General features: G+C 39.8%; 2 protein-coding genes across 2 annotated transcripts; both read right to left on the bottom strand.

Moving 5' to 3' along the window:
- Nucleotides 1-1,740: 1,740 nt before the first annotated feature.
- Nucleotides 1,741-14,106, bottom strand: LOC116315197 (tandem C2 domains nuclear protein). The gene is made up of 12 exons (XM_031733407.2): nt 13,975-14,106; nt 12,954-13,028; nt 12,705-12,866; nt 11,705-11,875; nt 11,256-11,335; nt 8,924-8,981; nt 8,262-8,362; nt 7,595-7,711; nt 7,307-7,498; nt 3,882-3,996; nt 3,580-3,776; nt 1,741-3,420 (listed from the first exon to the last, which is right to left on the bottom strand). Exons 2-12 carry the CDS (start codon nt 13,018-13,020, stop codon nt 3,310-3,312), a joined length of 1,371 nt encoding a protein of 456 aa, XP_031589267.1. The 5' UTR covers nt 13,021-13,028; nt 13,975-14,106; the 3' UTR covers nt 1,741-3,309.
- Nucleotides 14,107-15,035: 929 nt separating this feature from the next.
- On the bottom strand, nt 15,036-26,948 carry fbln5 (fibulin 5). Its single transcript, XM_031733477.2, has 11 exons — nt 26,484-26,948; nt 26,251-26,305; nt 25,982-26,030; nt 25,516-25,788; nt 19,990-20,112; nt 19,278-19,394; nt 19,059-19,175; nt 18,557-18,679; nt 18,210-18,336; nt 17,900-18,095; nt 15,036-15,790 (listed from the first exon to the last, which is right to left on the bottom strand). The coding sequence occupies exons 1-11, from the start codon at nt 26,525-26,527 to the stop codon at nt 15,629-15,631; spliced, it is 1,386 nt and encodes a 461-aa protein (XP_031589337.1). The 5' UTR covers nt 26,528-26,948; the 3' UTR covers nt 15,036-15,628.
- Nucleotides 26,949-27,134: the final 186 nt, after the last annotated feature.

The following is a 27,134-nucleotide window of genomic DNA, read 5'->3' as shown; positions in this document are numbered from 1 at the left end:
ACCAAGGTGGATTTCATTTATTATATTGTGTGTATCTGAGCTTACGTCTAGCAAATAAATCATTTTTACTGATGGCAGTAAACAAAAAAAGCTGCCCAACAAAGTTAAAACTGCACCAGCAAGAGAAAAATGAGAGCTCAGAGAGTTGATTTTCAAATAGGACTGAATGTCAAGATTGTGTTGTAAAAATTCAGTGGACTAGTTAACTCTTTAATTGTATATTTTTGGGAAATAAACCTAAAAATTTAGACAGCAAAGTTCCTCCAGATTCCACTAAATATCCAGGTAGGGCATGTCCCCTGGACCCCTACGTGTCCCCTTCTGGACCAACTGGTACAACTTTTACTGCCTTTTCAGGCTTTTTGGGGAGGATCACTCTCTTATACATAACCTGCTATTCAGTGATAATTTAAAGACTAACAAAAGACCAGAATTAGAGCACAAATTTCTTGGACAGCCTGTACATGGAATGAAATATTCTCATAATTCAATTAACATGATCTAAAGAGCACAAACACAATGGAGAGCTTTAGTTAATGACTCCCAGTTAGTGGAGGTGAAGTCTAGCAGACGCCGATTGGCTACAGCTGCTGGAAAGCTTCATGAAAAGCACCAGGATTTTAGAGGGCCTCTGCTCTTTGCTTCCACACGCCTATAAACTTTCTGCTGTGTCTCCCAGGTGAGAAAACCTGCACAGTTAAGCATGCATTCATGAGAAAATGGGAATGTGCTGTGGACTCGGGATGGCAACCAGCCAAAGGAATCTGTTAAGCACACAGAAGACACAATAACAGCAAATCCTGCTTTTTCAGACACAAGCGCCTTACTTAAGTCAGACTCAAACATACTTATCTAAGATAAAAGCCGAGTGTAAAGCCTGTTAACAGATAAGAAATGTCCGTCTGAATTTCCTTCTGTGTACCATTAACCATAAATCAAACATTATTTTCCATAAAATGACAATGTGTTTTGGCACGCCAGGATGTGAGACGCTCTGACGCAGGTCAGCCCACGTGGTGCACCTAGTTGCCCTGGTCACGCACACTTAAGCACAAACACTCACTGTTTTCTCGGGTCACAGACTCTTTGTTCGTTGGGTGTGTGTTTGCGTGACCACAGCTGGTTACACAGAACACATCGCTGGTCAAGCTCATGCTTTCTGAAACAGAGAAAGGAGTTCCCTTTGGGATGATAAATGGCACCAATTCACATGTCAAAAATCCTACTGATTAGTTCATATGCAAATTAGCATTTCTTGCAAGTAAAGAATTCAAAGAAATTCACATATTTGTATATTTTTCTTTCTTTTTGGGCACATTTACTTGGAGTAAAATTTCAGTGCCACAGGAAATTGTCCTTTTTCCACTAACGACAATTGTTCCTTTCTGTAGTCACTCTAGAGATAAGGATAAAATTGGCCATATACAGCAGTGGCATTAAATTACTTTCCAATAACAGTGAAATCGGGGGGAAAAAAACAGGATGTTCCCTTCCGGGAGGACACTGTGGATAACTATCTTGCTGTTTGCTTTGACAATCTCTCAATCATAGGCTTCTTCAATAAAAAGTGACAATAGTAGCACTGTGGTTTATGGTTGTTGACTTGTCTCATAAATACTGCAGAGTGTGAGTAACGAGTGTAATGTGCAGTACATGCTGTAATCCAGTCTGTTTTTTTATATGTGCCACTTGTATTTAAACCTGTTTTTTCAATCAACACACTTCACATTTTCAAACAATATAAACTTTTTATTACACTCAACTTTTACACTCAACACTTTTTATTTACATTCAGTATATAAAAAGCAGCTTTTATCAAAAGCACAGAGCTAATGTTTGACACAGAAGCTGCTGTTTTCTCCAGTAACATGACACCTTGTAAAGTTAAATTAAGGTAAGGGAAAGCCTTCTAGCTCACATTTAGGGAATTTTAAAGGACGTATATTTTGTTTCTCCAAAAAGATTTTTAAAAAATAAGCAACAAGACAATCCTACTAGTAAGTATTTTATATAACCAAACTCTGATACAGCTTACTCCAAACTAACCTTCATTTTTCAGCGCAGTCTGAACTGTCTTAGGCAAGCTTTCTTGTCATTTCTTTAACTAGTCTTCAGAATTAGTTCTCCAGGTTTTTCTTAAAGGACATTTAAAACTCTTCTTTGGATGTTGGCTGCGTTTTGTTCCGTTCTCTGTCAAGATGATCCCACACTGCTTCAATAACATTGAGGTCCATGGCCAAATCTTTGTTACTGCTAGTAACAAAGTGCCGAGAGATACAACTTAAAATTGGTTTTTCAACAAAACACTTGTTCATTCCTCAAGTTAGGTGCCTTTTCTTATGCCTGATTTATTCATATGTCATTGTTAGAGCCTAACAAAATAAAAAGCTCCTCTGAAATTGGTCAGGTACAAGAATAAAAAGCAGCCAGTGTCCAAAGAAAAGCTGTGAAAGGCTGTCTGAAAGCCTATTAAAATTACAAGTCCATGGAAGCAAAATATAAAGACATGATGAGTGGCTCAAAAGTTTTGCACAGGACTAAAAGAAAAATACTATTTTTCTGTAGCTTTTATAATTATTTGAAATTATCATTTAATATTGCATTTTATGCCTAAGACTATGACATTTCATTCTGCTGTGGTCTTATCATGCTAGCCAGCTTGCTTTAAAAAATATAAATGACACTAAATATTTCTGGCTTTTTTAAAAGAATTTTAAAAGATCTTTAGTTAATAAGTGACTGAATAGCAGAATTTTTATGGTTTTAAAAATACAGAATACCACCAACCTTAAACTATTAGATGAATCTTCTTTACAGTCTGAAACCACTAAAGTAAATATGGTTTTCCTATCACCTTTCTCCAGCTTGTAAACTTTCTTTGCCAAATGAAGCAGACTCATAAAGCAGTGATACTTCCACGTCATGCAACTTGCAGAAAACAGCTTATGTACAGTACAGCTAAATGCTAAGCAATTGAATTGTTAATTTAGCAAATGCTCTACTGTTTTTAAGAAATATCCTTCATTTAGTCTACAGTAAACACACACACAAAAAATAACCTTTCGACCATCTACACTTTGTTCGAAACCCTTATTTATAACTGATCACTGAACACGTGCGCTGTCTCTGTGGAAATTTCCCAGAGCGTTCAGAGCACGTTCAGCAGTTTACAGTCTGGTCAATCAGAGTTGACTATGTCAACGTACAGGACTGTGACTGGCCAACTGGAAAAGTAAGCGGGGACAGCGAGATGTGCTGCACGAGAGCACTATGTCAGTAGTGCATAAAGAAGTAGCTGGGAGAAGAGGTTTAGGAAGAACTCAGCCTGTGCCACGCTGCCACCACTTTCTCTGGATGAGCCATTGTGTCCTTCCACTGCTCCACAGCCTCTGGGATAGGGCTATTGAGTCCCAGCTGAATCTGCCACAGACACAGAGAAGGAGGCAACTCCTCAGTTTGTTGCAAATAACATTTTGATTTTGACTTTTAGGCTAAAATAGATGAAATTTTATTCATTCTATTAGAAGTAATGAAAGAACAAGCTAATAAAATACACCAAGGGACTCATAACTAACTCACCTGTCCGAGATACTGTTTCCTCCTGACTGAGCTGCGACTGTAGAGTTTCACTGACAGTGAGTAGGGGTGGTCTAAGGTGGCCAGATGGAAGTGAAACGTCTCAGCCCACTGACACTGACCTCCCGAGGCTTTGAGCACTCGGGTCTTCTTCTTCATCACCTGCTCCAACTGGGTCATCTCAACTTTGACAAAAAAAGCTTCAGAGAATAGGTGCAAGAGAAGAGAAGTTACCATTAAAGCTGCAAAGCTACTTATTTTAGGGGTTAAATATTGAAAAACACAGATGTGTATTTTACAGATACCTTGAGTGAGCGGTGAGGAGGACGCTGGGAGGTTTTGAGCAGCAAGGACCTGGACCTGGATGCGTCCATTCACCGGCTGAAAGCATGTAGTAAGATGCAGCTCAGAGTGGCACACCTGTAAGAGAATGGCGTCAATGAGCTTTTACATTTTCTTTACTGATATTTAGAAAGAAATAACAAGCCTCTTGCGACCCACTGTACTCATATAAGAACATCACACTTCTGCACCTTATAGTTAAGTAAACATCCATTATCTGGTTTCTAGCGAATTAGACCCAAAGTAGCTACAGTCTTGCGCATTTTGACCTTTAACCACTGTTCTGCCTTTAAAGTAGTCAGTGCAGGTTGTCAGGGCATGTTTTAGTTACACTCATAACATGAAAGCTCCAACAGATTGAGCTTTAATAATGGTAAAGTGGCTACAGTTACAGTATAGAGTATGCTTTTGATCTTTAGACTACAAGGTGCTTTTACTGCTTTTTCTTGTTACAGGACATATTTCAAAGAATTAAAACAATATAAAGGCTGTTTGTCAAAGGAGGCTATGTAGAGTTATTTAATAATCCAAAATAAATAAAACAAGTTAAACACTGTAGCGCATAAGGCGTTTGGTTAGAAAGAACAGCTGTAAAACTAATGCAGTGACATCATACAGGTTCCTGTTGAACAGCTAAAAACAAAGAAGAGATTGACACGGTTACTTTTCTTTCATTACTCAGTGTTGTGTTTTTTTTCCCCTTCACTGCCATCTCCACCATATTGTCAACACAGAGTGCCACACCAGCGCACTGAATCTCATCATGCTTCAGAGGCATCTTTGGAGAGCAAGTCCAGTCTCAATGCCAGCCTGGAACAAAACTTACTTCATGGTCCATGGAGTATGAACCCTAATCACCTGATTTCTTCTACATGAAGTACAATTTTGCTTCATCATCTCCTACAAATATCCTGAAGTGACATCACATCAGCAGCTGTACTTTGTGTTTGGTGCTACAGAAGTTGACTGAAGGCTAGTCTTTTAATAAGCTGAAACTCATAGTCTATAGATGATGAGGTGGCAACATGTCAACATGTTTACATTATCACCAACACTCTTAACAACTTTTAGACATTAATACAGTTTTGACAATGAGATATTTTTGGACGGTGAAGTATTTTTGGTCATTTGGTTTCTGTACAATAGTCAAGATGAAGTGCAGATTTGGGGCTTTGACTTTAGGGGTTCAACAAAACTATTTCAGTAACTAGTCTGTAATTACAGCCATTTTATTTTACTTTTCACAGGCTCAAGAGTAACTGGACAAGCTGAATAATCTGAAATACAAGGGATGTTTTAAATACTTGGTTGAGAAGTCTTTGCAGTCAATGTGTGCCTAAAATCTAGAAACCACAGATCTAACCAATGGCTGCATTTCCTCTTTGCGATGCTCCACCAGGCTTTTACTGGAGCCATCTTTAATTGCTGATTATTTGTGGATCTTTCTGCCTTCAGTTTTGTCTTCAGTAACAGAAAAGCTGCTCTGTTGGGCTGATGTCAGTGGACTGACTAGGCCATTGAAGAACATCCCATTTCTTGGGTTGATTTTACAGGATGTGTCGGGTCATTATCCGTTTGTAATATGAAGTGCTGTGCAATGAGTTTTGCAAAATTTGGCTGTATCAAAGAGCACAGCCATGTACACTTCACAGTTCATCCTAACTCTAACCATCCTGCTTCTATAAGCATTCATGTCATCAATAAACTCTAGTAGCCCTGTTTCATACATCCATACATCACCATGCAATCTTGCCTCCACCATGTTTGGCAGATATTCAGGGCAGTAGGGGAGCTTTGGATCATAAAATGCTAAAGAAAAGTTAATCTAGGTAAGAAATTCCTTCTGTCCTAAGACTTTTCCCCAGATCTTTGCCGGCTCTATTAGGTGTTTTCTGATCTTCCTGTTCTTGAGTGTATCCAGTAGTTTGCAGCTTGCTATAAACACCCGACAATGATAAAACCTACCTCTTAGCTTTGTTAGATGTTGTGAAGATGTGTTTTTCTTAAATGAAGATATGAGGTCTTTCAGGCCCTTTGGTGTTATTTTGATGCCCACTCTTAAAGTTTTTGCTATCTCTAACAGGTTTTGGTTTGCAGAGAAATAAAGGGACAGACCTTACCTGACCAAGAAACTCCTTAATGGTCCATTTTTGATCAGTAGGCAGAAGGGGACTATATAAAAATTGCTGTAATTCCTAAACAGTTGATGCAATTCTTTTACACAAACCCCTTGAATTGAAGCTAAAAATCTGCAATTCAATCACATATTGATTGTTTGAGATAAAATCCATTGCGGTGGTGTACAGAGGCAAAACTACAAAGCACACTTCAGTGTCCAAAAACGTATGGCCCTAACCATGGCCTCTCAGAACTCCTAAACTTGCTGCAAACCAGTTTTCTCACTTAATAATTCTACTTTTTTTTTCTTCATTGGGTTCAGCTGTCTTCAGCCTCCTGTAAATGACAGTGATTTGGACAATTTTGCTCTTTTGTGTCCAGCAGATGGGTAAAATAACCGAGTGAATCAATTTGTCCCTCTGAAATCTAATGATGAGTCACCCTCTGATTTTCCAACTATTCAGACAGTTTGTATTTTACCATCACTGGCCAGACATAAATCCATTTATCAACAAAACCACTCTGCACTGGTAAAGTGGTTTAAGGTCTGACCTACTTTCCATGTCTCACATTTCCAGGACATGCTTTCTGGTTTTTACTCTCTCATTGTTAAAGCCTGTTTCCTTATTCCATGACAAATGAATTCCATTTCTATTTTTCCTGTGATTATGCAACAAATTCAGCCACAGCATTAATATTTTTCTGTTCAGGCCAAGAGGATAGTGTGTGTCAGTGGGCTACCATGCATCATGGGGACAGTTTTACGAGGCACCTTTAGCACTTTCTCCTTATTTTCTATACTTTTAAAAGAAGTGACAAAGGAAAGCAGCCAACACAGGAAATGGTGAAGAATAGGCAGTAAAAATCCAGGGAATTCCCACACAGAGTTTTTCCTCTTGGCCAAAGGAGTTGGAAAGTTGTGGCGAAGTACAAATCACATAGATGGTAGTTGACACTTTTCTTATTCTTTGCTTTCAAATAACTTACAATCTTATCTAAAACTTAGAGCTAACATAAAAGTAAAAACAGCTGCAGCATTCATGAAAAGTACTGATGCAACATTGCCCTAAAACAGCAACAAAACTGGCAGAGATAGATACAGAATAACAACTGACTGTCTCTGTATACGTCTTTCATTGTCATTAAAAAATTGTCCTGTGTTACTATTTAACACATCAGTGACAGAAAGTATCAGAGAAACAGCAAACACTCCATAAACCCAGCTTCAGTGCTACAGGCCCGTCTCATGAACAATGCAGTGAACTCTTACCGAAGATTTAGACGGAGGGTTCAGTTCAAGCCAGTGCTCTGCCTCCTGAGAACCGAGGTGTCGCAGGGAAAGGACACACTCTGCCACCGTACGTTTTTTGGGGTTGTGTGTCTGCAGTCGCAGCACCAAGGCGCTGCAGCGCAACAGCTGGAGATGCAGCGCAAACACAAAGGTCTCCATGAAGGACACATCCTGAAAGCAAAGAAAGGTTAAAGTTGAGATTAGGTAGTTCTGCAATAGCGCTTTAAGGGCCTATAAATACTTAATAAATATAAACAGCATCAATACCTGACAGTACTCTCTAACTGAGCTCTTGAACTGTATAGGTTTGGGGGTGGTAATGATTGCTTTGAAACCAATCATTTGCTGCTCCCCTCCATCCGGATGAAGGTTGAGATCTGAACACTGATAAAAAAAAAAAAAAAAAGAAGATGTGGTTCAATCTATGAGTAGAACAACAAAGGTTTTATCCACAGCGCTCTACTTGGAACAAAAGACCAAAAAAAAACAGTTCGGTTTTTGCTCTTAGAAAGTCTTCAGTTTAGACAACAGTGGCAAGATCAAATGCCACCAATGTGATCTGAGGATGAAAACAAACCCAAACCAACAACAAATCCTAAATCAAAGTTGGCAGAAGAGTACACCTTGTGGAGTAAGAGTGCATCTCTGCAGTAGAAGTTTATTTAGTGTAGGGTTTTGATTTCTGAATAAACATACACTTCCTTAGACGATGTTCACCGTGTTGGAACTATTGTAACGTCAGTTAGGACCGTTCAGTTCCCTTAGAGGAACTTTTCCCTCTGGGTGTCTGAGCCGGAGTTAATAGAGCATTGAGAGGAGCTAAAGGAGAGCTGTATTCTGGACGCACAGAGGGTCCATTGAGAAATGTTACCAGTGACCACAATGGGGCTTTTTGTCCCTGAATCCCCCTCCTCCATACTGCATGTAACCTTACCTGAACCAGGGTGATCCACACCTGCTCCAGAGCCTCCTGATAGTTCAGCCGGACACACACCTTCCCCAACTCGCGCTCATCCCCAGACAAGGTGACAGACTCTGCAACATTTGGAAACAGACAGCAGGATGAGGCGTTAGCATTTAAATACGAGCTTATGTATAATATGATTTGAAGTTTTTAAAGATGATGCTTTTCAATTATTAAACTCAAAACTCAAGGCAGAAAGATTTACAAACATGCAATGAATCAAGATGGCTGCACTAAATGGCGAGAAGAGCATCTCAAGGGAGGAAACACAGTAAATGGTGATGTCCATGAGTTCTAAATTTCAAGCAATTATTGACTGGAAAGTATTTTCATTGACATATTAAAAACAATGCTTATATTTGGGATTTTAATTGTTGTTCCAGTTACTTTTGAACCACTGAAAATTCCTAAACAGTAAATGCTACATTTTGATTAAACCCTTTGAAAGTCTTGACTTCAATCACATCTTGATTGTTTGATTTCAAAAACTGTGCCTTTGTCCAACAAATGATTTGCTTGACTGTATGAAAAACCCAGAAACATTATATATCAGGAACTAAGGTTCAAAGTCTCTTTTTCTCTTAACATTGGAAAACTGCTGGAACAAAAAGGTTTGTTAGTATGATGTTTACCCAGGCTGCTTGTCATGGAGCTCATCTTGGAGGATGCACTGCTGAGGGACTCAAAGTGCTGCAAAGAAAACAGAACAGACAACACATCTGAGACCAGACTTTCTGCAGTTTCCTGTACAACACAGTTTATTCACAGACTGCACACCTCTGTGTCACACTTATCATCAAAGAAATTTTAAGAATACAGTTTCAGTTATTAAGTTATTAAGGGTAAAATAACCAAACCTACCTGGCCCTGTATGGAAATGTAATTCCTTTTAAAACTAATAACTGGTTGTGCCAACCTTGCAGCAAGAACTACAACCAAGTGTTTGTCATAATTCAAAATGAGTCATTCGCATCATTGTGTAGGAATTTTGGCTCATTCTGCTTTCCTGAATTGTTTTAATGAGGCCAAAGTGGAGGAGTTTTTGAGTGTGAACGGCCCATTTAAGGTCAGGGCAAAGCATCTCAATCTGATTTTAGTTGAGATTTTGACAAGGTCAGTCCTTTTTTTTTGGCTTTTTTGTGTGTTTTTCTTTTAACATTCGTAGGTGGACTTGCTGCACTTACTTTCAGATCATTGTGCTGTTACATAACCCACGTGAACTTTAGCAAGTCGTCAGGTCCTGAAGCAGCAATGCATCACACTACCGCCACCATGTTTGACTTGTTTGATGTTCCTTTTATAAAATGCTGTGTTTGTTTTACACCACATGTAAAGGGGCTCAAACCTTCTAAAAAGTTCATCTTTTGTCTCATCAGTCCACAGAATACTTTCCCAAAAGTCTCAGGCATCATTATGTTTTTTGGCAAAAATGAGATGAGCCTTTGTGTTCTCTTAGGTCAGTAGTGGTTTTCGCCTTGGAAATCTGCCATGGATGCCATTGTGGCCCAGTCTCTTTCTTATTATTAAATTATGAACTCTGACCTTAACTGAGGCAAGTGAGGTTTGCAGTGCTTTAAATGTTGTTCTGTGACTACCTGGATGAGTTATCAATGTGCCTACTTCACCCTGTCAGACAGGTGCTATTTAACTGATTTCTTGAGTCCTTGATTTAGGGTACAAACACTTTTTCATAGCACTGTTTGTAAAAGCTTGATGGACTAGTTTTAAGTTTTCTTTTACAAAGCATGCTGTTCATTTTATAAATCGTGGTGCCATTTAGAGTAAGATGGAGAAAAACTTAGTATGATGTGGTGTGTGCCTCCCCTGTGATTGCCCTGCAGTATCCTCAGCTTCTTAGTCGCATTCACACTTTGCTTGTTAAGATCAGTGTTTCTTTGAAGCTGTTGTGTTTACTGTAAGATCTATTGCCAGTAAGGTGGTTTGCATTTCCTGCCTATAAAGCTTTTGTTTGCTCATGATGGTGTCAAACTAAACAGCTAAGCTAAACAGCTATGCTAATTTAACTACAGTTGTGCATGCAATGGATACTGTACTGAGCACATCAAGCCAAAAGAAATGCACAGAAATGTATCTGTGTTAGTTTCCAGGAAGAAACTGCTCTGACGTTTTTCACTGCGAGGGCTCTGAATGACATTTTGTAATGTTTATTGAGGTTTAGGGAGTGACTAGATTGATTGTAAGAGACAGTCAACTATTTATGTAAAGTAACAAGGAGCTGACGACAGGTGCGTCACACCACATCCTTTATTGAACAAAGAAATCCAACTCAACCTGGTCATTTTTTAAATTGGCATTACTGATTAATGTCCACTTTATCATAGGCAATCAGCAGGTATGTTCAATCAGAAAAGCTGGCCACATGTGGCAAACAGAAGTAGATTTTATCATAGCCACTAAAGGGGAAGAATAAGGCCAAAAATGAATCACGACTTTCAAATTCATCGCCATAATGCCCGTCAGATGCATTTTAAAACGAAATTACAGGCTTATCTTAGCTATAGATTATTAGTTGAGACTGAAGGTAACTGAATGCTTTAAATGAAGTCTGAATCCTACCTAAATAAATTACACAGTTACATAACTAAAAGGGACTGTAATAAAGTTAAAGAGAATTTCGTCTTTATTACAACCAGATCAGTTGATTAAAAACTACTTGGCTTAACTAATCTTAGAACACTTATTCTCTCTTCTTTTTTCTACCAAGTGTTATGGGACAGGAGTCATACCAATCTAATGCCTGTATGGTAAATATAGAGGTAGCTGCATTACATAGTACACATTACACTCTTTGCTGCTTAAATCAAAATACCAGCTTTTGAGCCTTGTTTGCAATGCTCCACTATGCTGCTGAGGACAGTGGAAACTATAAAAACTATATTTAGTCTAGGTTGAGACAAGGTGAGAATTCTGTGTGAATACAGATTAGATAGAGGACAGTCTCACCTGCATGTGACCCTGGGGGTTGGACAAATCAAACATGGAGCTGCTCAGTCGCTCCTGGCCACCCAACTTCGTATTCCAACCTGGGAAAAAAGATAAAAAGATGTTTTGAAGCTGTTTCAATCCTGAGATAATTCTGGTTTTCATGCTTCACTCTGCAGCAATCTGTTGACGAGTTCAGGTATAGCTCAGTAAACTACTGAATAAACTACTCAGTACTAAGATGAAACATGTGTTTATGTCCAATTTTGTTATTATGTAATATGTTTACTACAATTTTAGTTAAATCATTCCCAAATTATTGTTTCATATTCCGTTCATCCATCCATTTTCTTCCACTTATCCAAAATAAGATCATGGTGGAGTTGGAGCCTGTCCTACCCTGGACAGGTCATCAGTCTTTTGTGTTTCATATTAAACAACAAAATACCATTTTTTCTGGTATTTGGTACCTGGGCTTTGTGGACCAAAGCTTCTCTTCTTCATTGTGTCTCGGCGGCTCGAGCCGGGGGAGATGTGCTCTGCCATGTGACCCTGATGGAAGAAGGACTCGGGGTAGTAGATGAAGGGAGTGGTGCTGACCAGCTCTGCCTTCCTTGCTGCAAATGTGCACCGGGCTGAACCTGCGAGCAAACAGCACAGCTGGTTGTTATCATGCTTTAAGCACATTATTGTTCTCTGTATCTCTAACAAGTATGAATAGCTATTCATCAAGAAACAAAGTGCCTTGATGCTTTTACTTCAGTGCATTGAAGAGAGCCGATAATATCTTAATAATCCCTGAGATAGGTTTACTGCAGCTTAGATTCTGTTTGTTCGCCGTAGCCTTTGCGTCAAACTAACCCTGGGTTGAGGCATGTTGTGTAACTTTCACTTATCTGTCTTGTGGGGCTTCTTGTTGACTTTAAGAGTGAATTAATTTCAGGACCACTTAAATGAACCATGGGATCTTTTTTGAGGTGTAAACTTCTAAGTCAGTATGTGTTGGTGTGATATTCCCTGGAATCTGAGTGTGGACATGGGCTGAGTCGAGCATAAAGTCAGCTTCATTTAGAAGCAATTCAGCCCAACTCTGAGTCAGATTTGGCAAACAATCACCAACTGCTAAAGTCATTTTTGTTAACTCACATTCCGGTACAGCAAGTCCAAAAAAAAAAGTTAGAAACAGCAGTTTTTAATTTATAGTTTGTCTGTTAGTTTATATGTTTTGCTTTTAGGGTAACTCTTAAGGCATATATTTAAATATTGATATGAAACACAACCAAAACCAACAGTTCAGTCTCATTACTGGAAGTATCATTACATGCTGTGTGCTCATTGGAGACCTTCCAACAATTATGATGGAATCATCATTATTTACCAGCCCATCCTATAAGTCATCACTATCCTCTCACATGCTACTAATTTGGATCATCACTGTTTGACTCTTTAAATCATCATACAAGTACGTACTCTGTGGCTCAGCCTGTAAATTAGGGAAGCTGGGTTGGACATAGGTTGGCACAACAAAGGGAACCTCTCTGCCATCTGGGGGCATCTTGGAAAGTAAGTAATCTTCAGATACATTTTGTCCCGGGGCTGCTGCTGTGTTAGGGGGCATCTTCAGTGCAATCACTTTAAAACAGAAGACATTATTCAGTGAGACACAAGTAGGTCTATTAAAACCTGTCTGATACACATCTGTGCAGGACGGCAGCTTACCTTGGGTCTCCCGCTCCTGCTCGTTCTTCTTTATGAAGTTCTTGCAGCAGTTTTTGATGCACTCCATGGCTGAATCTGGAAATATTTAAATGTTGAAATAGAAAGTGGTAGTTGCAGATTGCATGATAAACAGTAACAAGGTGGCTAACAATGAAAAGCCAAAGCCAAAAATTATTCATGGAACATGCCAAAATGACCCGGGTTTGCTACTTCTAATCTAACTGAACACTCAAAGCACTTTGATCTGTAAGCCTCAGTCATTGAGTTACTCTGACATTCACGCAAGCATGCAGACTCGAGGTGCCCGGGATTAAACCAGTGACCTTCCAATAAGTGGATGACCTGCTCTGCTTCCTGAGCCGCAACCACCACCTTCAAAACAAATAGTCTGCTTGCACAAGTCTCATAAATTTTAGGAAAGTCCCAAAAATTGTTCTGAACTTGTTTACCTGCTCTGCAGTTGCCAGAGTGTGTTAGGCTAGACTGTTCGAAAAGATTTTCTACCTGTTGAATTCCACTCTTTGATATCTTTGAGATCTCAAGGTCCCCTCATATCACCCCAAAATTTAATTTGGTAACATGTCATTTTTTGATAGTCCACCTAAATGTGGTATAAATACCTGTTGCTATGGTGTGACCACACTTTATAAATCGGATACATTAAAAAATATGTTGTTTTAACTGCTCAAATTAGGAGCACATAAAAAAACATAATAAACATAAACATAATACATTTCAGTCATTCCACACCACTTCTATAACTATGCTATAGTCCCCAGAAACAAACAACTACATTCACTGCCATGACTTTCTTCAGGGGGCTCGGATTAACCGGGATTATTGATTAACTCACCGCTTAAAACTGAATAACTAGTTATTTAATAAACCAGTTGGGCTGCTAGTGAATGGAGGAATTTCCGTAGGTGTGACTTTGGCCAGCGCTAAAAATAGCATGTCATCAAACATCACTTTAACTTACCAAACATAGCACACACACAAAAAGTTTATAAAATAAACTTACCGACGCCTTGTTTTCATTTAACGAGGATCCGCTTCGACCACCCAGGCCTGAGGTTCACACTCACCAGCAGGCGGGAGAGAAATGCCACCGAGCTCAGGTTTAAGGCTGACTTTCGTTCCAGGTCTGCCTCCCTCCCTCCCTCTCTTACTCCCGCCCACGCGTCTCTCATCTGTCATTCCCGAACTGACAGTAGCGCTTCCTTCCTTCCCCGAACAGCTGTGATCACAACGCTTTCTATTTTCACCTTTTTGTTTATCACTTATCGCTGTGTGCTTACTGTCAGTTGTTTCTTTTCATCCTCGGTCGATATGTTTGCATTGTGTGCATCATCTCAGCAGAAACTTGGCCATCTCCCCGGATCGGCGCTTACTGAAAGATTTACAGCTCCTTTCTGAGATAACAATGACGCAAATAAGAAATTGAAAGAAGACACATCATAACTTTCTCAGGCTACTGTTATCCTTCTAAGTCGCCTATACTTGACATATTACCCAATTAATTAATGTAGAATGAATTCGCTGATTGCAAAACATTTGCTGATATATAAATATATACATTTTTTCTTTATGTACCTAAAAACTGTCATGTGTACCCAAATCCCGCAAATTTTCTCAGTCACCCCTCAAATCTATTAACTGTTTAGATCCTGAAAAAAATTAGATGAGGTGTTAAAAATGTGGTTCCCCATATTCAAAACAAGTGTTGCTGTAATGTCCATATCAAATAACCCTCACATGGTATAGCATTCAAAGGTTTATGCATATGCCCTTTTTACAAATTCTGATACCCAAATAAGTGCTGCTATAAACCCATACTTATCCCAAACTGACAGTTTTGTATATATGTGTAATCCAGTAATTCAAAATGTATCACAGTCCCACATTATAATCCAAAAATTAGCTGTTGTTTCAGGAGTTTTTGCTAAAGTGACCCCTAAAATGTACTGGCATAATCTCACAATTTTTTATAGTGCCAAAAAAATCCCCATCCAAATTCCCCAGAGTATCCACAGAACCAGGTGATGCGTTAGTCTGGGAGCCGCCTCATGCCAGGGACAGCTGTTTGTGTGGTGAAGAAGTTTATTGGTCAAAAAGAAACTGTGATCAATAATTCAGTTAATGACTTGTTGTTACATCATTTCAAATACTGTCTCTGTAAAATGCACATTTACACTTCTGCTTCGGATAACTGGCTCTCCTCTTCTCAGCTAAGATCAGATGCCACTTGAGAGGAAATGACAACATAAAACTCACAGCTTATGTGAAGGGATGAAGATTCACAGACAAATGGACAAGCTCGTGTGTATATACACTGATTCTCTGTGATGTTGCTGTTTTCAGGTCATCCTCTGAATGGAGGATGTCGGAAATTGTACACCATAAATATCCCTGCATGTCTGTGTGTGCGTGTGTTTGTGTGTTGAAAGTCAATATCGCAGTCATAAAAGCTCAGTGTCTATTAAACAAGGGTGGAGATTCCAGCACGGGATAGTCTTCCCGTCAGCTGATCTCAGCGGAGTCCTGTTGTGTCTCTACCGAAGGTGACATAATGAGGGGGGGGAAAAACAACAACAAGCAAACTATTACATCAGCTGCAGGTGAAAACAGCTGCTTCATGCTTGACTTTTTGTGGTAATGAAGTTCATTTGGGACCCTCAAAACGGATGCTCTGATACAAATATTGTCAGACGGATGATGGAGCTGCCTCTGAAGTTGATGACATTGTTGACCGTGACCATCTCCAAGTCCAGCACCACCTTCTTCGGCCCCTTGATTGGCCGCGATAAGACGAGCGTGGCGCTCACATTACTGGTTTGCTTTAAGAGAAAGAGGACAGAGACAAAAGGGGAATGTGAGGAATGAATTACAGGAAACACTACTGCACACAGCAGAAGAAACACGTGGCTCAGTGCCTGGTTATACAACTTCCAGTAAATAAAACAAGAGCACATTTGTTTAGAAAGTCAACTTAGCAGTTTCCGATCTATTTCTGATCTATCTGTAGAGCAAAATCAGCTTTTCAGATACATTACACACAATTATTGTGCCATCTACTGGGTGCACTCTGCATTGTCAGGTTCTTACAACTCATTAAACATTTGGTACACACACATATATATATTTATAATTTATCCAAAATAAACCGTATTCCTTACATGTGTGTTTTTTCCTCCTGTGATATTTCAAAATGGCTTCAGTGGAAATAGCCACTGTTATATACACACCTGACATTTCTTTGACGAGTATCCAGAATTTGATCATAATCACAACTACAAAGAAAAGGATCTAACCCTAACTTTAGCCCATGATCAAAACTACCATCTTTTTCTTTCTGTCTCTGAGCACAAACTCGAGTCTTTATTTTAAAACGTCAAACCAGTCCTGTGCAAACTGTAAATAAAAACAGAATGCAATGATTCGAGAACCTCATAAACCCACATTTTACTCATAAAACGACATAGAAACCATGTCGAATGCTTAAACTGAGAAAATGTATCACTTATGAGCTCATTTTAAATTTGATGACACCAAAACATCTCAGAAAAGGACAGCGCTATGTTTACCGCTGTGTAGCAGCCCCCCTTCTTTTATCAACAGTCTGTAAACATCTGGGAACCGAGAAGACCAGCTGTTGGACTTTTGAGAGGAATGTTGTCCCATTCTTGTCTCATGGAGGATGTTGGACTGCTCAAAAGTCCTCATATTTTTGGTTTCATGATACTCTAGTGTTTTCAGCCAGTAAGTCAGATGTACTTTTTTGCAGATTTGTCAACCTCTGTCCATCTTTACTTCTGGGTATAAAAAGAACATCAGCTGACTTGTTCCCAATTAACCTCATTAGTTGTGAATTGTTCCTCGAGCTGTTTCTTTTTAGCACCACTTCCTTTTACAGCCTTTTGTTACCCCCATCCCAACTTTTTGAGACATGTTACTGCCACCACAGTCAAAATGAACTCATTTTTTTCTGAAATAGCAAAAGGTCTCAATTTAAAATGTCATGTTTTCAATGTTCTATTATGACTAAAATATGGGCGTATTGGATTTTCAGATCATTGCATTCTGTTTTAATTTACATTTTACACAATGTCCCAATTTTTGGAGGGAATATGGTTTGTATTAGAATGAAGATCAAAAACTTTGTGTAATTATTTGTTGTGTTTTCGGTTACATGTCACAGTAATCGAAGACTCTATTTAAAATAAGCCTACTCCGTGTTGTGGGTGAACAAATCCTGATCATCTCACTGTGTAATGATACGAGGAAGTGCTGATACTATTCACTTAGATAAGTGCCAATACTAGATGGAAATCATACTGCATTACAAGGAAAGGTGCTGCAGGTCAAACGCCTATGTGAGTTTGTTACATTATATCATATTACTGAATCAATAAGATGGATTACATTAAATGTATCTTTTAGATGAAAGTTTTTGTAATGCACTTACATAATTTTTTCAGTTGTTTTCAGTATTTCATTATGAATAAATTTGTATTCATTCATCTTTTTAGATAAATGTCATGTCATTGCATTACTTAACCTTTAAGATAAATCCAATACAATAAAAAGGAGATTTTTTTGCGTCACATGGTATCTTCTTTGCAGTGATTCTAATATGTTTTGCTCACTATTAAGCTGGTGAATTATCATCATCTAGGACAAGTCCAAGACTGATTTTGGAAACATCTTTGGTAACTAAACATTCACAGCTGTGGAGTTTCTGGACTGCATTCTTTAACAACCAAACACTACTGTCATTTCCTTTCCTGCCGAGTTCTGCAGTTTCCTTGAATTTCCCCATCAATAGAGTTTGCGTTTCTGTAGGAGCGGGGGACCACTTTCATTTATTGTGTTACTTTGCATTAATTCAGTGCATTAAAGTCTTCCATCTGCCATATCTTCTGTTGATGGGTCTCTGAAAAACTTACCCTCATGTAAAACTCTCGCCCATCGTTGCCTGACTTTATCTGGAAGATGTAGAAGGCGCCGGGATAGCGCGTGGTGGCCTGCATCTGGAAGATATCTGCAGGCACACTGCGCCCCGACGACATGTCCATGTGTCGGTACAAAATAGTGAAGGGCTTATCCCTGCAGGCAGGGTTCTCAGCTGAACACATACACTGACTGCCAAGGAGGAGACACGGTCAGTTTAAGCTTTAGAGGATATATTAAACAAATAAGCAGTGAAACAGTTTATAATTTGGTGTTAAAAGGAGAAAATGAAGAAGTAAAACTCACTTGTCACTAACTTCGACGTAAGGAGGGTTGCACTGTAAAGTATTCAGGCATGTATAGCTTCCCTGGAAATTGAAACACACTTGTGCTGTTGTACAGGTGTTGTTACCAGTGTCACATTCATTGATATCTTTAAGAATCAAACACACAACAATCAAAGTCAGTTAAAACATCATCATCATGAGAGAAACAAAAAAAGAAGCTTCAACAATGTTGATATTAAAGAAATAGATGCATGTGTCCTGAATCAAGAGAAGTATTTAACTGATAATAATAATAACTTTATCACATAAACTAATGCATTCAGTTAGGAAATGATGTCTCTGTGTGAGAGTTCCTCTTCCTCTTACCCTCACAGCTCCTGCCATCCTCATATATATAATATCCAGGTGGACAGATGCAGGAGTAAGAACCGGGGATGTTGACACATCTGTACTGACACAGAAACTCAGAGAAACTGCACTCATCCAAGTCTGCACGAAGCAAGAAACAGAATTAACACAGAAAAGGACATCAGCACCAACAGTGTTCAGTGTTCAAGCTCAAGCAAGCCCGCCTCAATATGTCTGAGTGAAGTCTGCATGTTTTGCACGGTCTCAGTCATGCAGCTTGCTCTTTCTAAACTGTGTCGACCTAGCCTGTGATAAACTGGAACCAGTCTCATACAGCACACCTGCTCTCTGTGATCCTGCTGCCAATGCAAACATTTTTATTCTGTTCAGTTCACCTCTGTCATACCACTTTTTTTTACAAAAATGCATCTCAGTTTCTGGTTCTTTACCGACTCAATTATTCACACTGCTTCAAAGATAGATTAATATTGATATATCAAAAGAATAAAATCTTCCTCACCGATGCAAGTAGTACCATCAGATGCCAGCTCAAATCCTTCGTCACAGTTGCACATGTAGGACCCGTAGGTATTCAAGCAGCCATGACTGCAAGGTTCATCTGCACACTCATCCACATCTGGAACAACAGAAGCTGGAAGTTAACAACACTGGTATGCGGTATACAAGTGTTTCTCTTCCTGTTGTAAAGCCGTGGCCCGGTGCTTGTGAGTGTGTTTACCTTGACAGGTCCGGCTGTCTGGATTGAGGATGAAGCCAGGATTACAGGAACAAGAATATGAGCCGGGCACGTTGGCACACAGCTGCTGGCAGTAACCATAGCGGCATTCATCAATATCTGGTACCAAAAAAGAAAAACAAAGAAGAAAATTTTGAAAAAAGGTAGAAGGTAGTCACTGACCATAATACATATTGTGCTGTAGGTAAGTTTACTGTAAGTAAATGTACGATTAGTGTTTTGATTTGAACAGACTCTGCTGAGCTGCATTGCACCACAAAGCATGAAGAGGGCGCTGTTCTTCTTTTCTAAATGAGGACAAGTACATGCAGGGACTTTTCTGCATTATCCAACAGTGATCATAAAAATTGACATGATCTCTGATCTATGCTTTTTACAGGATGTAATAGATTGCTGGTTTTGCATGTCCAAGACTACAATTGCATTTATTAGTGCTTGAAGAAGAAAAACAAAGCTTTTGCATCACTTGGTAATACCAGAAAATATTGAATTAAAATGCTCAGTGCTTGTTTTCATAGTTTCCTTTCATTTGATAATTTGCACAGAGTAATTGAGCGATGGCTGAACGATGATAAACCGACTCTGAGTGCATTTTGTAGAGTATTTGCAGTGATGCAATGTGAATTCCATTGGGTAAAGTGCATTGTTAATATATGCTAATGTTTAAAGAAGTTTCAGGGAAAAAGTGACTCACCCTGACACTGTCCACCAAGGAGCCAGTAACCTTCAGTGCAGGAGCATGTGTAGCCACCTGCTGTGTTGATACAGACCTGGGTGGGGTTACAGTGGTGAGAGTTTGTCTCGCATTCATCAATGTCTGCAATAAAAAAGAAAAGAAAAAAAAAAGAGGAGAAAAAATTACCAAAATTCAACAAAATTAAAAAGGACGCTCAAAGAGGCAGAAGCGACATAAAACAAGAAAAGTTTAGCACATTAACCCAAAAAACATGTTTTTCTGTTACATTTTGGCAGCTAGCCTTTCAAATCTACACAAAAGTAACGCCCAGAGAGACACTTTCAAAGTTTGTTGAGAGTTGGGAGAAGAGTATCACGTATCATCTAAAGTATTTCATAAAGTGAGGCATGGGTATTTTAAAAATGACATCAAAGCAAACAGATGAGATAAAAGCACACTGATAATATTGATTTCCATGTGGGAGTTATGCTTTTTGCACTTCTCAGACGTCAGTTGATTTGATTCCAAACATAGGTTTAGCTTTCGCCTCACCTTTTACTGACTAACTCCACTGCGGGATTTGATGCTTATGTGTCTTGCTCAAAAGCACATCAGCTAGTGAAATGTTTCCTGCTGGCTTGGAGATTGCACCAGCAATCTTCTGTTTGAAAATCAGCTTATCCAACACTCAGAGTTTCATCGCCCTGTGCTTAAAACCCCCCCCCAAAAAACTCTTAACCAAACAGTTAACATTTCAGCGCTTATGATCATTTCTACACAGGTTTGCAGATTTCTCAGATTACAGTCTGAATTCCATCAACGCCCCTGGAGCAACTCATACACTAAATTATAATGCCCTTATGAGGATACGACAAATCGCAAATTCCAACTTCTGTTTATGGTTCTCAGACAATGAAGTCACCGATCTCTAGAAAACCGGTGGGGGGAAGTGGGTGGGAGCCTGTTTTTTTGTTTGAACAGGCAGCTATGATAAGCGATAACGTCTGTCTGTGGGACCGTTGCCCTTTATGCCAGCTGGGACCACTGGCCCTTCACAAGGGTGGAGGAGACCCGGTGCATTGGGCCACCGGCCAAAAGCTACACAGCCACGGCACCTGCTTACAGTTTCCAGTGAAAATCTCCCTGAATGCCCCTCATCTGCACCCCATGTGTAGACCTTACTGAAGATCTCCAACATATACACACACAAGCTGCAGGAGCGTTTCAGTTCACCTCCTTATATAGGCTGTTTTATGAGCTGCCCACGAGTTTCGGGGTTGCTGACAGTCCTGATCAGCTTCAGGGAAGACATGACAGGGTCAGATGTAGATGCAAAAAAAAAACCCAAACTCCTGTGCAGAAAGATCTTGACCACATATGGCTGCACAAACTGATTCAAATTAACAGTAAGTGACACATAACCAGCTTGCTTTTCTTTATCAAGATTCCAATGAAATGATTATAAGGATAAGAGTAGCTTCACTACCAGAAAAATGCTTTGTTAAAAGATGAGCTGTTGTGCATTTTTGAGTTTACCCAATGGTTTCAAAAGTCCATAAGGCTGGATACTTTTCTCAAGGCACAACGGAGCATGTAAATCCCTGGACTCCAGTAAAAACCTGCAAATCCCTAAAATTGAGTTATGAGCTGAAATGAATATTATAGTCTCTCGTGGGATGAAAAGCACAGCATCTGAAATTTAAAGGTCTCTTTTTTTTTTACTTGGTAGAGAATAAAAAGTGTGCTTAAGCAATGACAGTTTTGAACAGATTTTTAGCAGGTGTCATTTTTATAATGTTAATTTGATCTATCCTAATCTATCCTAATTATTGTGTGTTTCGTCTAGAAAGTAAACTGTAAGCACTTTTATTACGGTCCATTTATTAGAGATAGTGTGGTTAAATAGAGTGAAAGCTCAACCTTATTCAGCACCTTCAGGATGAAGCTTATCATTTCTATTGTTCCCCCAGACTGGTTCCATTTGAAACACTGACATGCCATTAACTCAGAAACAAAACCATAATTGTTGCAGGTTCAGACGGGAAGTCGCAGTCTGTGTATTTTCTGCCCCACAGCAGCATCAATCAGCAACTAATTACATCACTGCACACACAGTGTGCCAGCCTTCAGGGGTGTGCTGAGTCGTTGCCTCCACAGAGGCATGCCTGTTCTCTTGCCCTGGCCTGGGCACAAATTTGGCAACATATGACCTCATTTTTGGCACTCACATGGTATAGTTTACCCAAACAAGGTTGCGAGCTGATTCCATCACGAACCTTCTCCCCTACAAAGAGGAAAAAAAAGTCCATATTTGTCCATGAGCAAACTTCTAGAGCGCTCTTTGGAGGGGGGAAACTGAACCACATATGTACATTATCCTCCTCCCAGCACAGTCATGGCTAATTTATCCAAAATGACAGAAAAACACCCCAAATGGACCTTAAGGAACCCATTTTTTAACAGCTTGTCCCTGTTAGACCCACCGAGGAAAGTTTGTGAAGTGTTTATCTAACAGCTGGGAACTCTTGAAGTTGTGAAATTCAAATGGCTCAATTAAAAAAGATGACATTTATTCGCTTTGAAAAGTTAAACGGGCCTCTGGGTCGGTGGGGTGACAGCAGACAGGCTGCAGCACAAAACACTAAAAAACATCTGTCCCTGTGATGCGATGGATTCATGTATTCCTCTGGATTTTAACCACACTGAATTCCTATCTATCTTTTTCCACTCATGTTACCTCGTTCATAGTTTCACTCTAATATCTGATAAACAGCAGCAGGTGGCAGATGTCAAAACTATATTCTGCAAAACATTCAAATTTTTCAGCCACTGCTGAAATCCAGTTAAGAGCCTCAAGACCAGAAACAGCTGCAGCCGCGGATAGACACCTTCCACCCTTATATCTCCTGCAAGCAGTGACACAGACTAAAAATGAGCTTTGGCAGAGATGGGTTGCAAAGCAACTTGCAGATGTGCAGTAACTTCACGCCCTATGATGAAATTTGCCAGGTGATTGCTGATCAGCTAATCTGCAGGGATCCTGGTTGAAATTTGACTTCATAACTTGCCTGAAGTAACTTTAAAGATGCATTAGAGTGGCAGCAAAGGGAAAAGCTGCGATTGTGGTAAGAAAAACACTCCAGAAAATCAAATTTGACATTCATATATCAGTTAAGAGGTTAGAATACTCTTTAAGGGTAAGGTAATTTACAAGAGAGGTTACAAGATGACCACACATTTGATGGGGAATTTATGAATAATTACATGTCTTCAGTCCCGAAATAGAGTTGGGGAATTTCAGTGTTTTTCTTTTTTTGTTTGTTTGTTTTTAATAGAAAGGCTGGGATCTAAACCCACTTCCCTGCTTGTGGTTACATTCCCTCACTGTGATGAATGGGCGCAAATGTTGACCCACCGTGAACAATCAAACAAGCATTTTGTCAGACTGATGTAGGCAAATGACTGAAAACAATAAGCAACTTTGAACTTTCGGGGACTTCTGATGAACACGAACAAAAGACTTGGCTCGAGCAATGTTTACTTCATTTTTCAAATTGGCTTGAACAGAAGAATTGTGAAGTTTTCAGCAGAACTTTTTATGAGTCAGTCTCGTATGACTGAACCGCAGCTACGGGAGTTCTCCTGAGCCCAGAGTTAATACTTTCTGCATGCGCAAGTATGCAAGCGTCCAAGTGACATCAATTTCTAATGGATGCAAATTTCGTCATCAGAGGGTGTACATGATGATTTGTACAGACAACCACATACCCTATGATTATCAGGATTTAACCCATTAGCAATTACCAGATCATTTCTAAATAGAGTAGTGACTGCACTGGCTTCCTCCAAATGGACAAAAAAGGTTGTATAATAAGAAAAACTGCAAGTATAATCCTGGCTTCAAGCAGGTGACCAGCCCCATATGGAACAACTGGGGAATGAAATCAGACTGAAAAACATGCAGTACATTTATTCCAGTGCTGTATTAAAGTACAATGTTGAGTTACAGTACTTTGCACAAGTCTTGAGCTGGCTCTCATTCCCTTATATTTTGCTTTCAAAGGACCAGACTTTCTTGCCTTTTTTAAGGGGTCTTGAGCAACTGTTCTCCAGGCTTTCTGAAGGTCATTGGCTGCTTTTTCACTCATTTTCAGTCCAGTCCTTGAACATTTTCAGAGGAATGTGTTTTGTGTTTGTTTGTTAGTCACCTTAACACGGACCTGTGTAATTATTCAAACATAACAAGGCACCTAACTCAAGGGATAAACCAGTGTTTTGTCTACACATAACAGATAACTGAGCAGGCACTTTGTTAATAGCAGTCTGTCACAAAAACACATCATTTGTTCAAACTTCTTTAGTTGAATTAATAGAAATGCCCAAAATAATGCAGTCTGAAGACATAAAGTAGTTTTTTGCACTTTTTACTACTAGCAGCTATTAGTTGAAACCTTGTCACACCTCAGCGTGGTGTGCAGTCTGTCCTTAAAAAAAATTAGCTAACTGCACAAGTGGAGACAGTATTTGAATGTCATGTCCTTAAGAAATGGGGGGTGGGGAAATCAGCAAAGATCTGTCACAGGACTTGCGAGGTGCAGCTAAACCTTCAGCTGATCTATCTACTGTTCACTGAAGCCTCATCAGAAATGTTCTCAGTAGAAGGATGGATTTCAAGAAGTTCATCTTAAAGAAGGGAGGCAGGGAGAAAAGACTGAGGTATGTCAAATTATACAGGAACTGGACTGAAAATCAGTGGGAACAGGTCTTGTTGAGTGATGAATCCAATGTTTTTCCCCCTAAAACTGAAAACAACTTGAGGGAGAAATTTGAGGGAGTTGAGGAGAAAGCTACAACAGTAATTTGTGAGCCATCTGTAAAACACGGTGGAGGCTCTGTCATGGTTTGGAGCTTCGTTTCAACCAGTGGTGTTGGAGATCTCATCAAAGCTGATGGAATTATGAAAACTGAAAAGCACCATCAGATTTAAATCCAACATGAAATACCACCTGGAAAGCTTCTGGTTGACAATAAATTCATTTTTCAGCATGACAATGATCCCAAACACACTGCCAATGCAGGAAAAGCATATCTGGACAGAAGAACACACAGTACTATCAGTCATAAATTGGCCTCCCTAGAGTCCAGACCTCAAAGTTACTGAAGCAGTGTGGGATCATCTGGACAGAGAACAGAACAAAAGGCAGCCAACATCCAAAGAAGAGCTTTGAATGTCCTTCAAGAAGCCGGGAGAACTATTCCTGAAGACTGCTTATAGAAATAACAAGAAATCTTGCCTAAGAGACTTCACACTGTGTAAAGAATAAAGGTTTTCATTTTAAATATTGACTTTCAAGCTTATTCAAATTGTACAAACTGTATTTGTACCTTTATTTCTGTTTTAATAAATTATTGCAATTATTTCTCATTTTCTTCTCAAAATATAAAGAAATCAGGGGTAGCTCAAAAAGTTTACACATTACTATATTCTACTTGTGGTAGTAAATATCTTAGACCAGTGAGAACAAACTGCAGACTCCTACTAACCGTTACAGGTGCCATCCTCTGCAAGAGCGTATCCCAGGATACATTGCGCAGTGCTGATCACTCTTGGGTAGCTGGGCTCCACAGATCTTGGGGGAGATGGGACGAAAGAGTCTCCAGCTGAGGGGTCCGGGTAAACCGGCTCAGGCACTATGGGATCCGGTCTGTAAGGCTGGTTGTACAAGTTCCTCGGGATGCATAGGTAACCTCCGTTCTGGTTCACACAGCGCATGTCTCCTCGGCAAGCATCTGGCATGGTACGGCACTCATCTACATCTGGAATACAGAGCCGTGCACTGATAAGGACATTCTTGCATCCGGAGCATGTGTGAATCTGTGCTACAACCCATCCCGGTCCTTTGGGATTTGATTTTCTTGCGCACACCGTGTTTGCATTCCAGACACGTCTGTTTGTTCTATAAATGTAACTTTTCGATGCAAAAAAAGCCACAGGAGTGATGCCACTCACCTATACACTGTCTTGTCCTGCGTTCATATGCGAAACCTTCTGTGCAGGTCTGAGGAGAAGTGATCAAAATGCGGTTTGAGCATGTTTTTTAACGCATTCATTTGCTGAGATGTCAAACTAGTATGAGAAGAATATATATTTTAATGCATAAATATATTAGCTTGCATCAAAGACGCATTTGCGTCTTTATTGGTTTTGGTAAGTTTCAGAGCAACTTTTTAGTTAAGTGATAAAAGCCTTAGACTAAATGGATGAAGGTGTTGTCTTACCTGTCCGCGCCCAGGCTGGACACAAAGCAGAATAAATACCAGCGCTGTCAGCATCCTGCAAAGAGGAAATTTTACGTTTTTAGGCTCTTCTCGGAAGGAGCTCGCAGAAGAAAACAGGAACTTGATACAGGCATTCTTCTCATATTCATTCAAACATGCAACTTAAAGAGAAAAAAAAAAGAGTCCGTTACGCAAAAGATGCCTGCGGAGAAAATAAAGTGGAGACTACTGACCTTGAAGGAGAGCAAAACCTGAAGCCACGTCCCTCTAAATGCATGGTTTACGACTCCAACTGAGTTCTCTCAAAGGAAAGATTTGAAACGACCCGTAAATTTGAATCCCCTCGCCACTACTCAGCAGGGCTCTCACCACCACCCCCAACTATGCGCCTTTACGCGAAAGCCGACACCAGGTTTTCATTAACCGCTGCCTGGTCGAGCTGAAGCTCCAGTACATTGACCAAGTGTTGGAAGAATGCTTTTTCAAAATGGACTGTTCTGCTTCTTCCCCGCTCTGTCGGCGCTACAGATTATTTAGCAATGCAAATTAATGGGCCCCCTCCGAGCACTTTCCCAACAGCTGGATTCAATCAGGAGAGCCAGCCCCCTCCAGTCAGAGCGCACGGAGACGGCGGCCCCACAGCGGCGCGCTCACTCCGACAAGCGGCTTCTCCTGGGCGGTTAGGAGGCAGAAAAGCATAAAGCTTACACACAGAGCCTGTTTTCCAAAGATATAAACAGCCCACCCCACCCCCTTACCCGAGTTGAATGACACTGCACATCTGTCGCAGGAAACGTACGCTATCCGCGCTGTAGTAGCCACATGTGGTTCAGATGCCTAAAACCTGGCGTTAAATATATATATTATCTATCTCTCTCTCTCTC

The sequence above is a fragment of the Oreochromis aureus genome, linkage group 19, assembly GCF_013358895.1.
Source record: "Oreochromis aureus strain Israel breed Guangdong linkage group 19, ZZ_aureus, whole genome shotgun sequence".
NCBI classification, from domain to species: Eukaryota; Metazoa; Chordata; class Actinopteri; order Cichliformes; family Cichlidae; genus Oreochromis; species Oreochromis aureus.
Note: the sequence above shows the minus strand (reverse complement) of the source record. Positions and strands in the feature narration are given on the sequence as shown.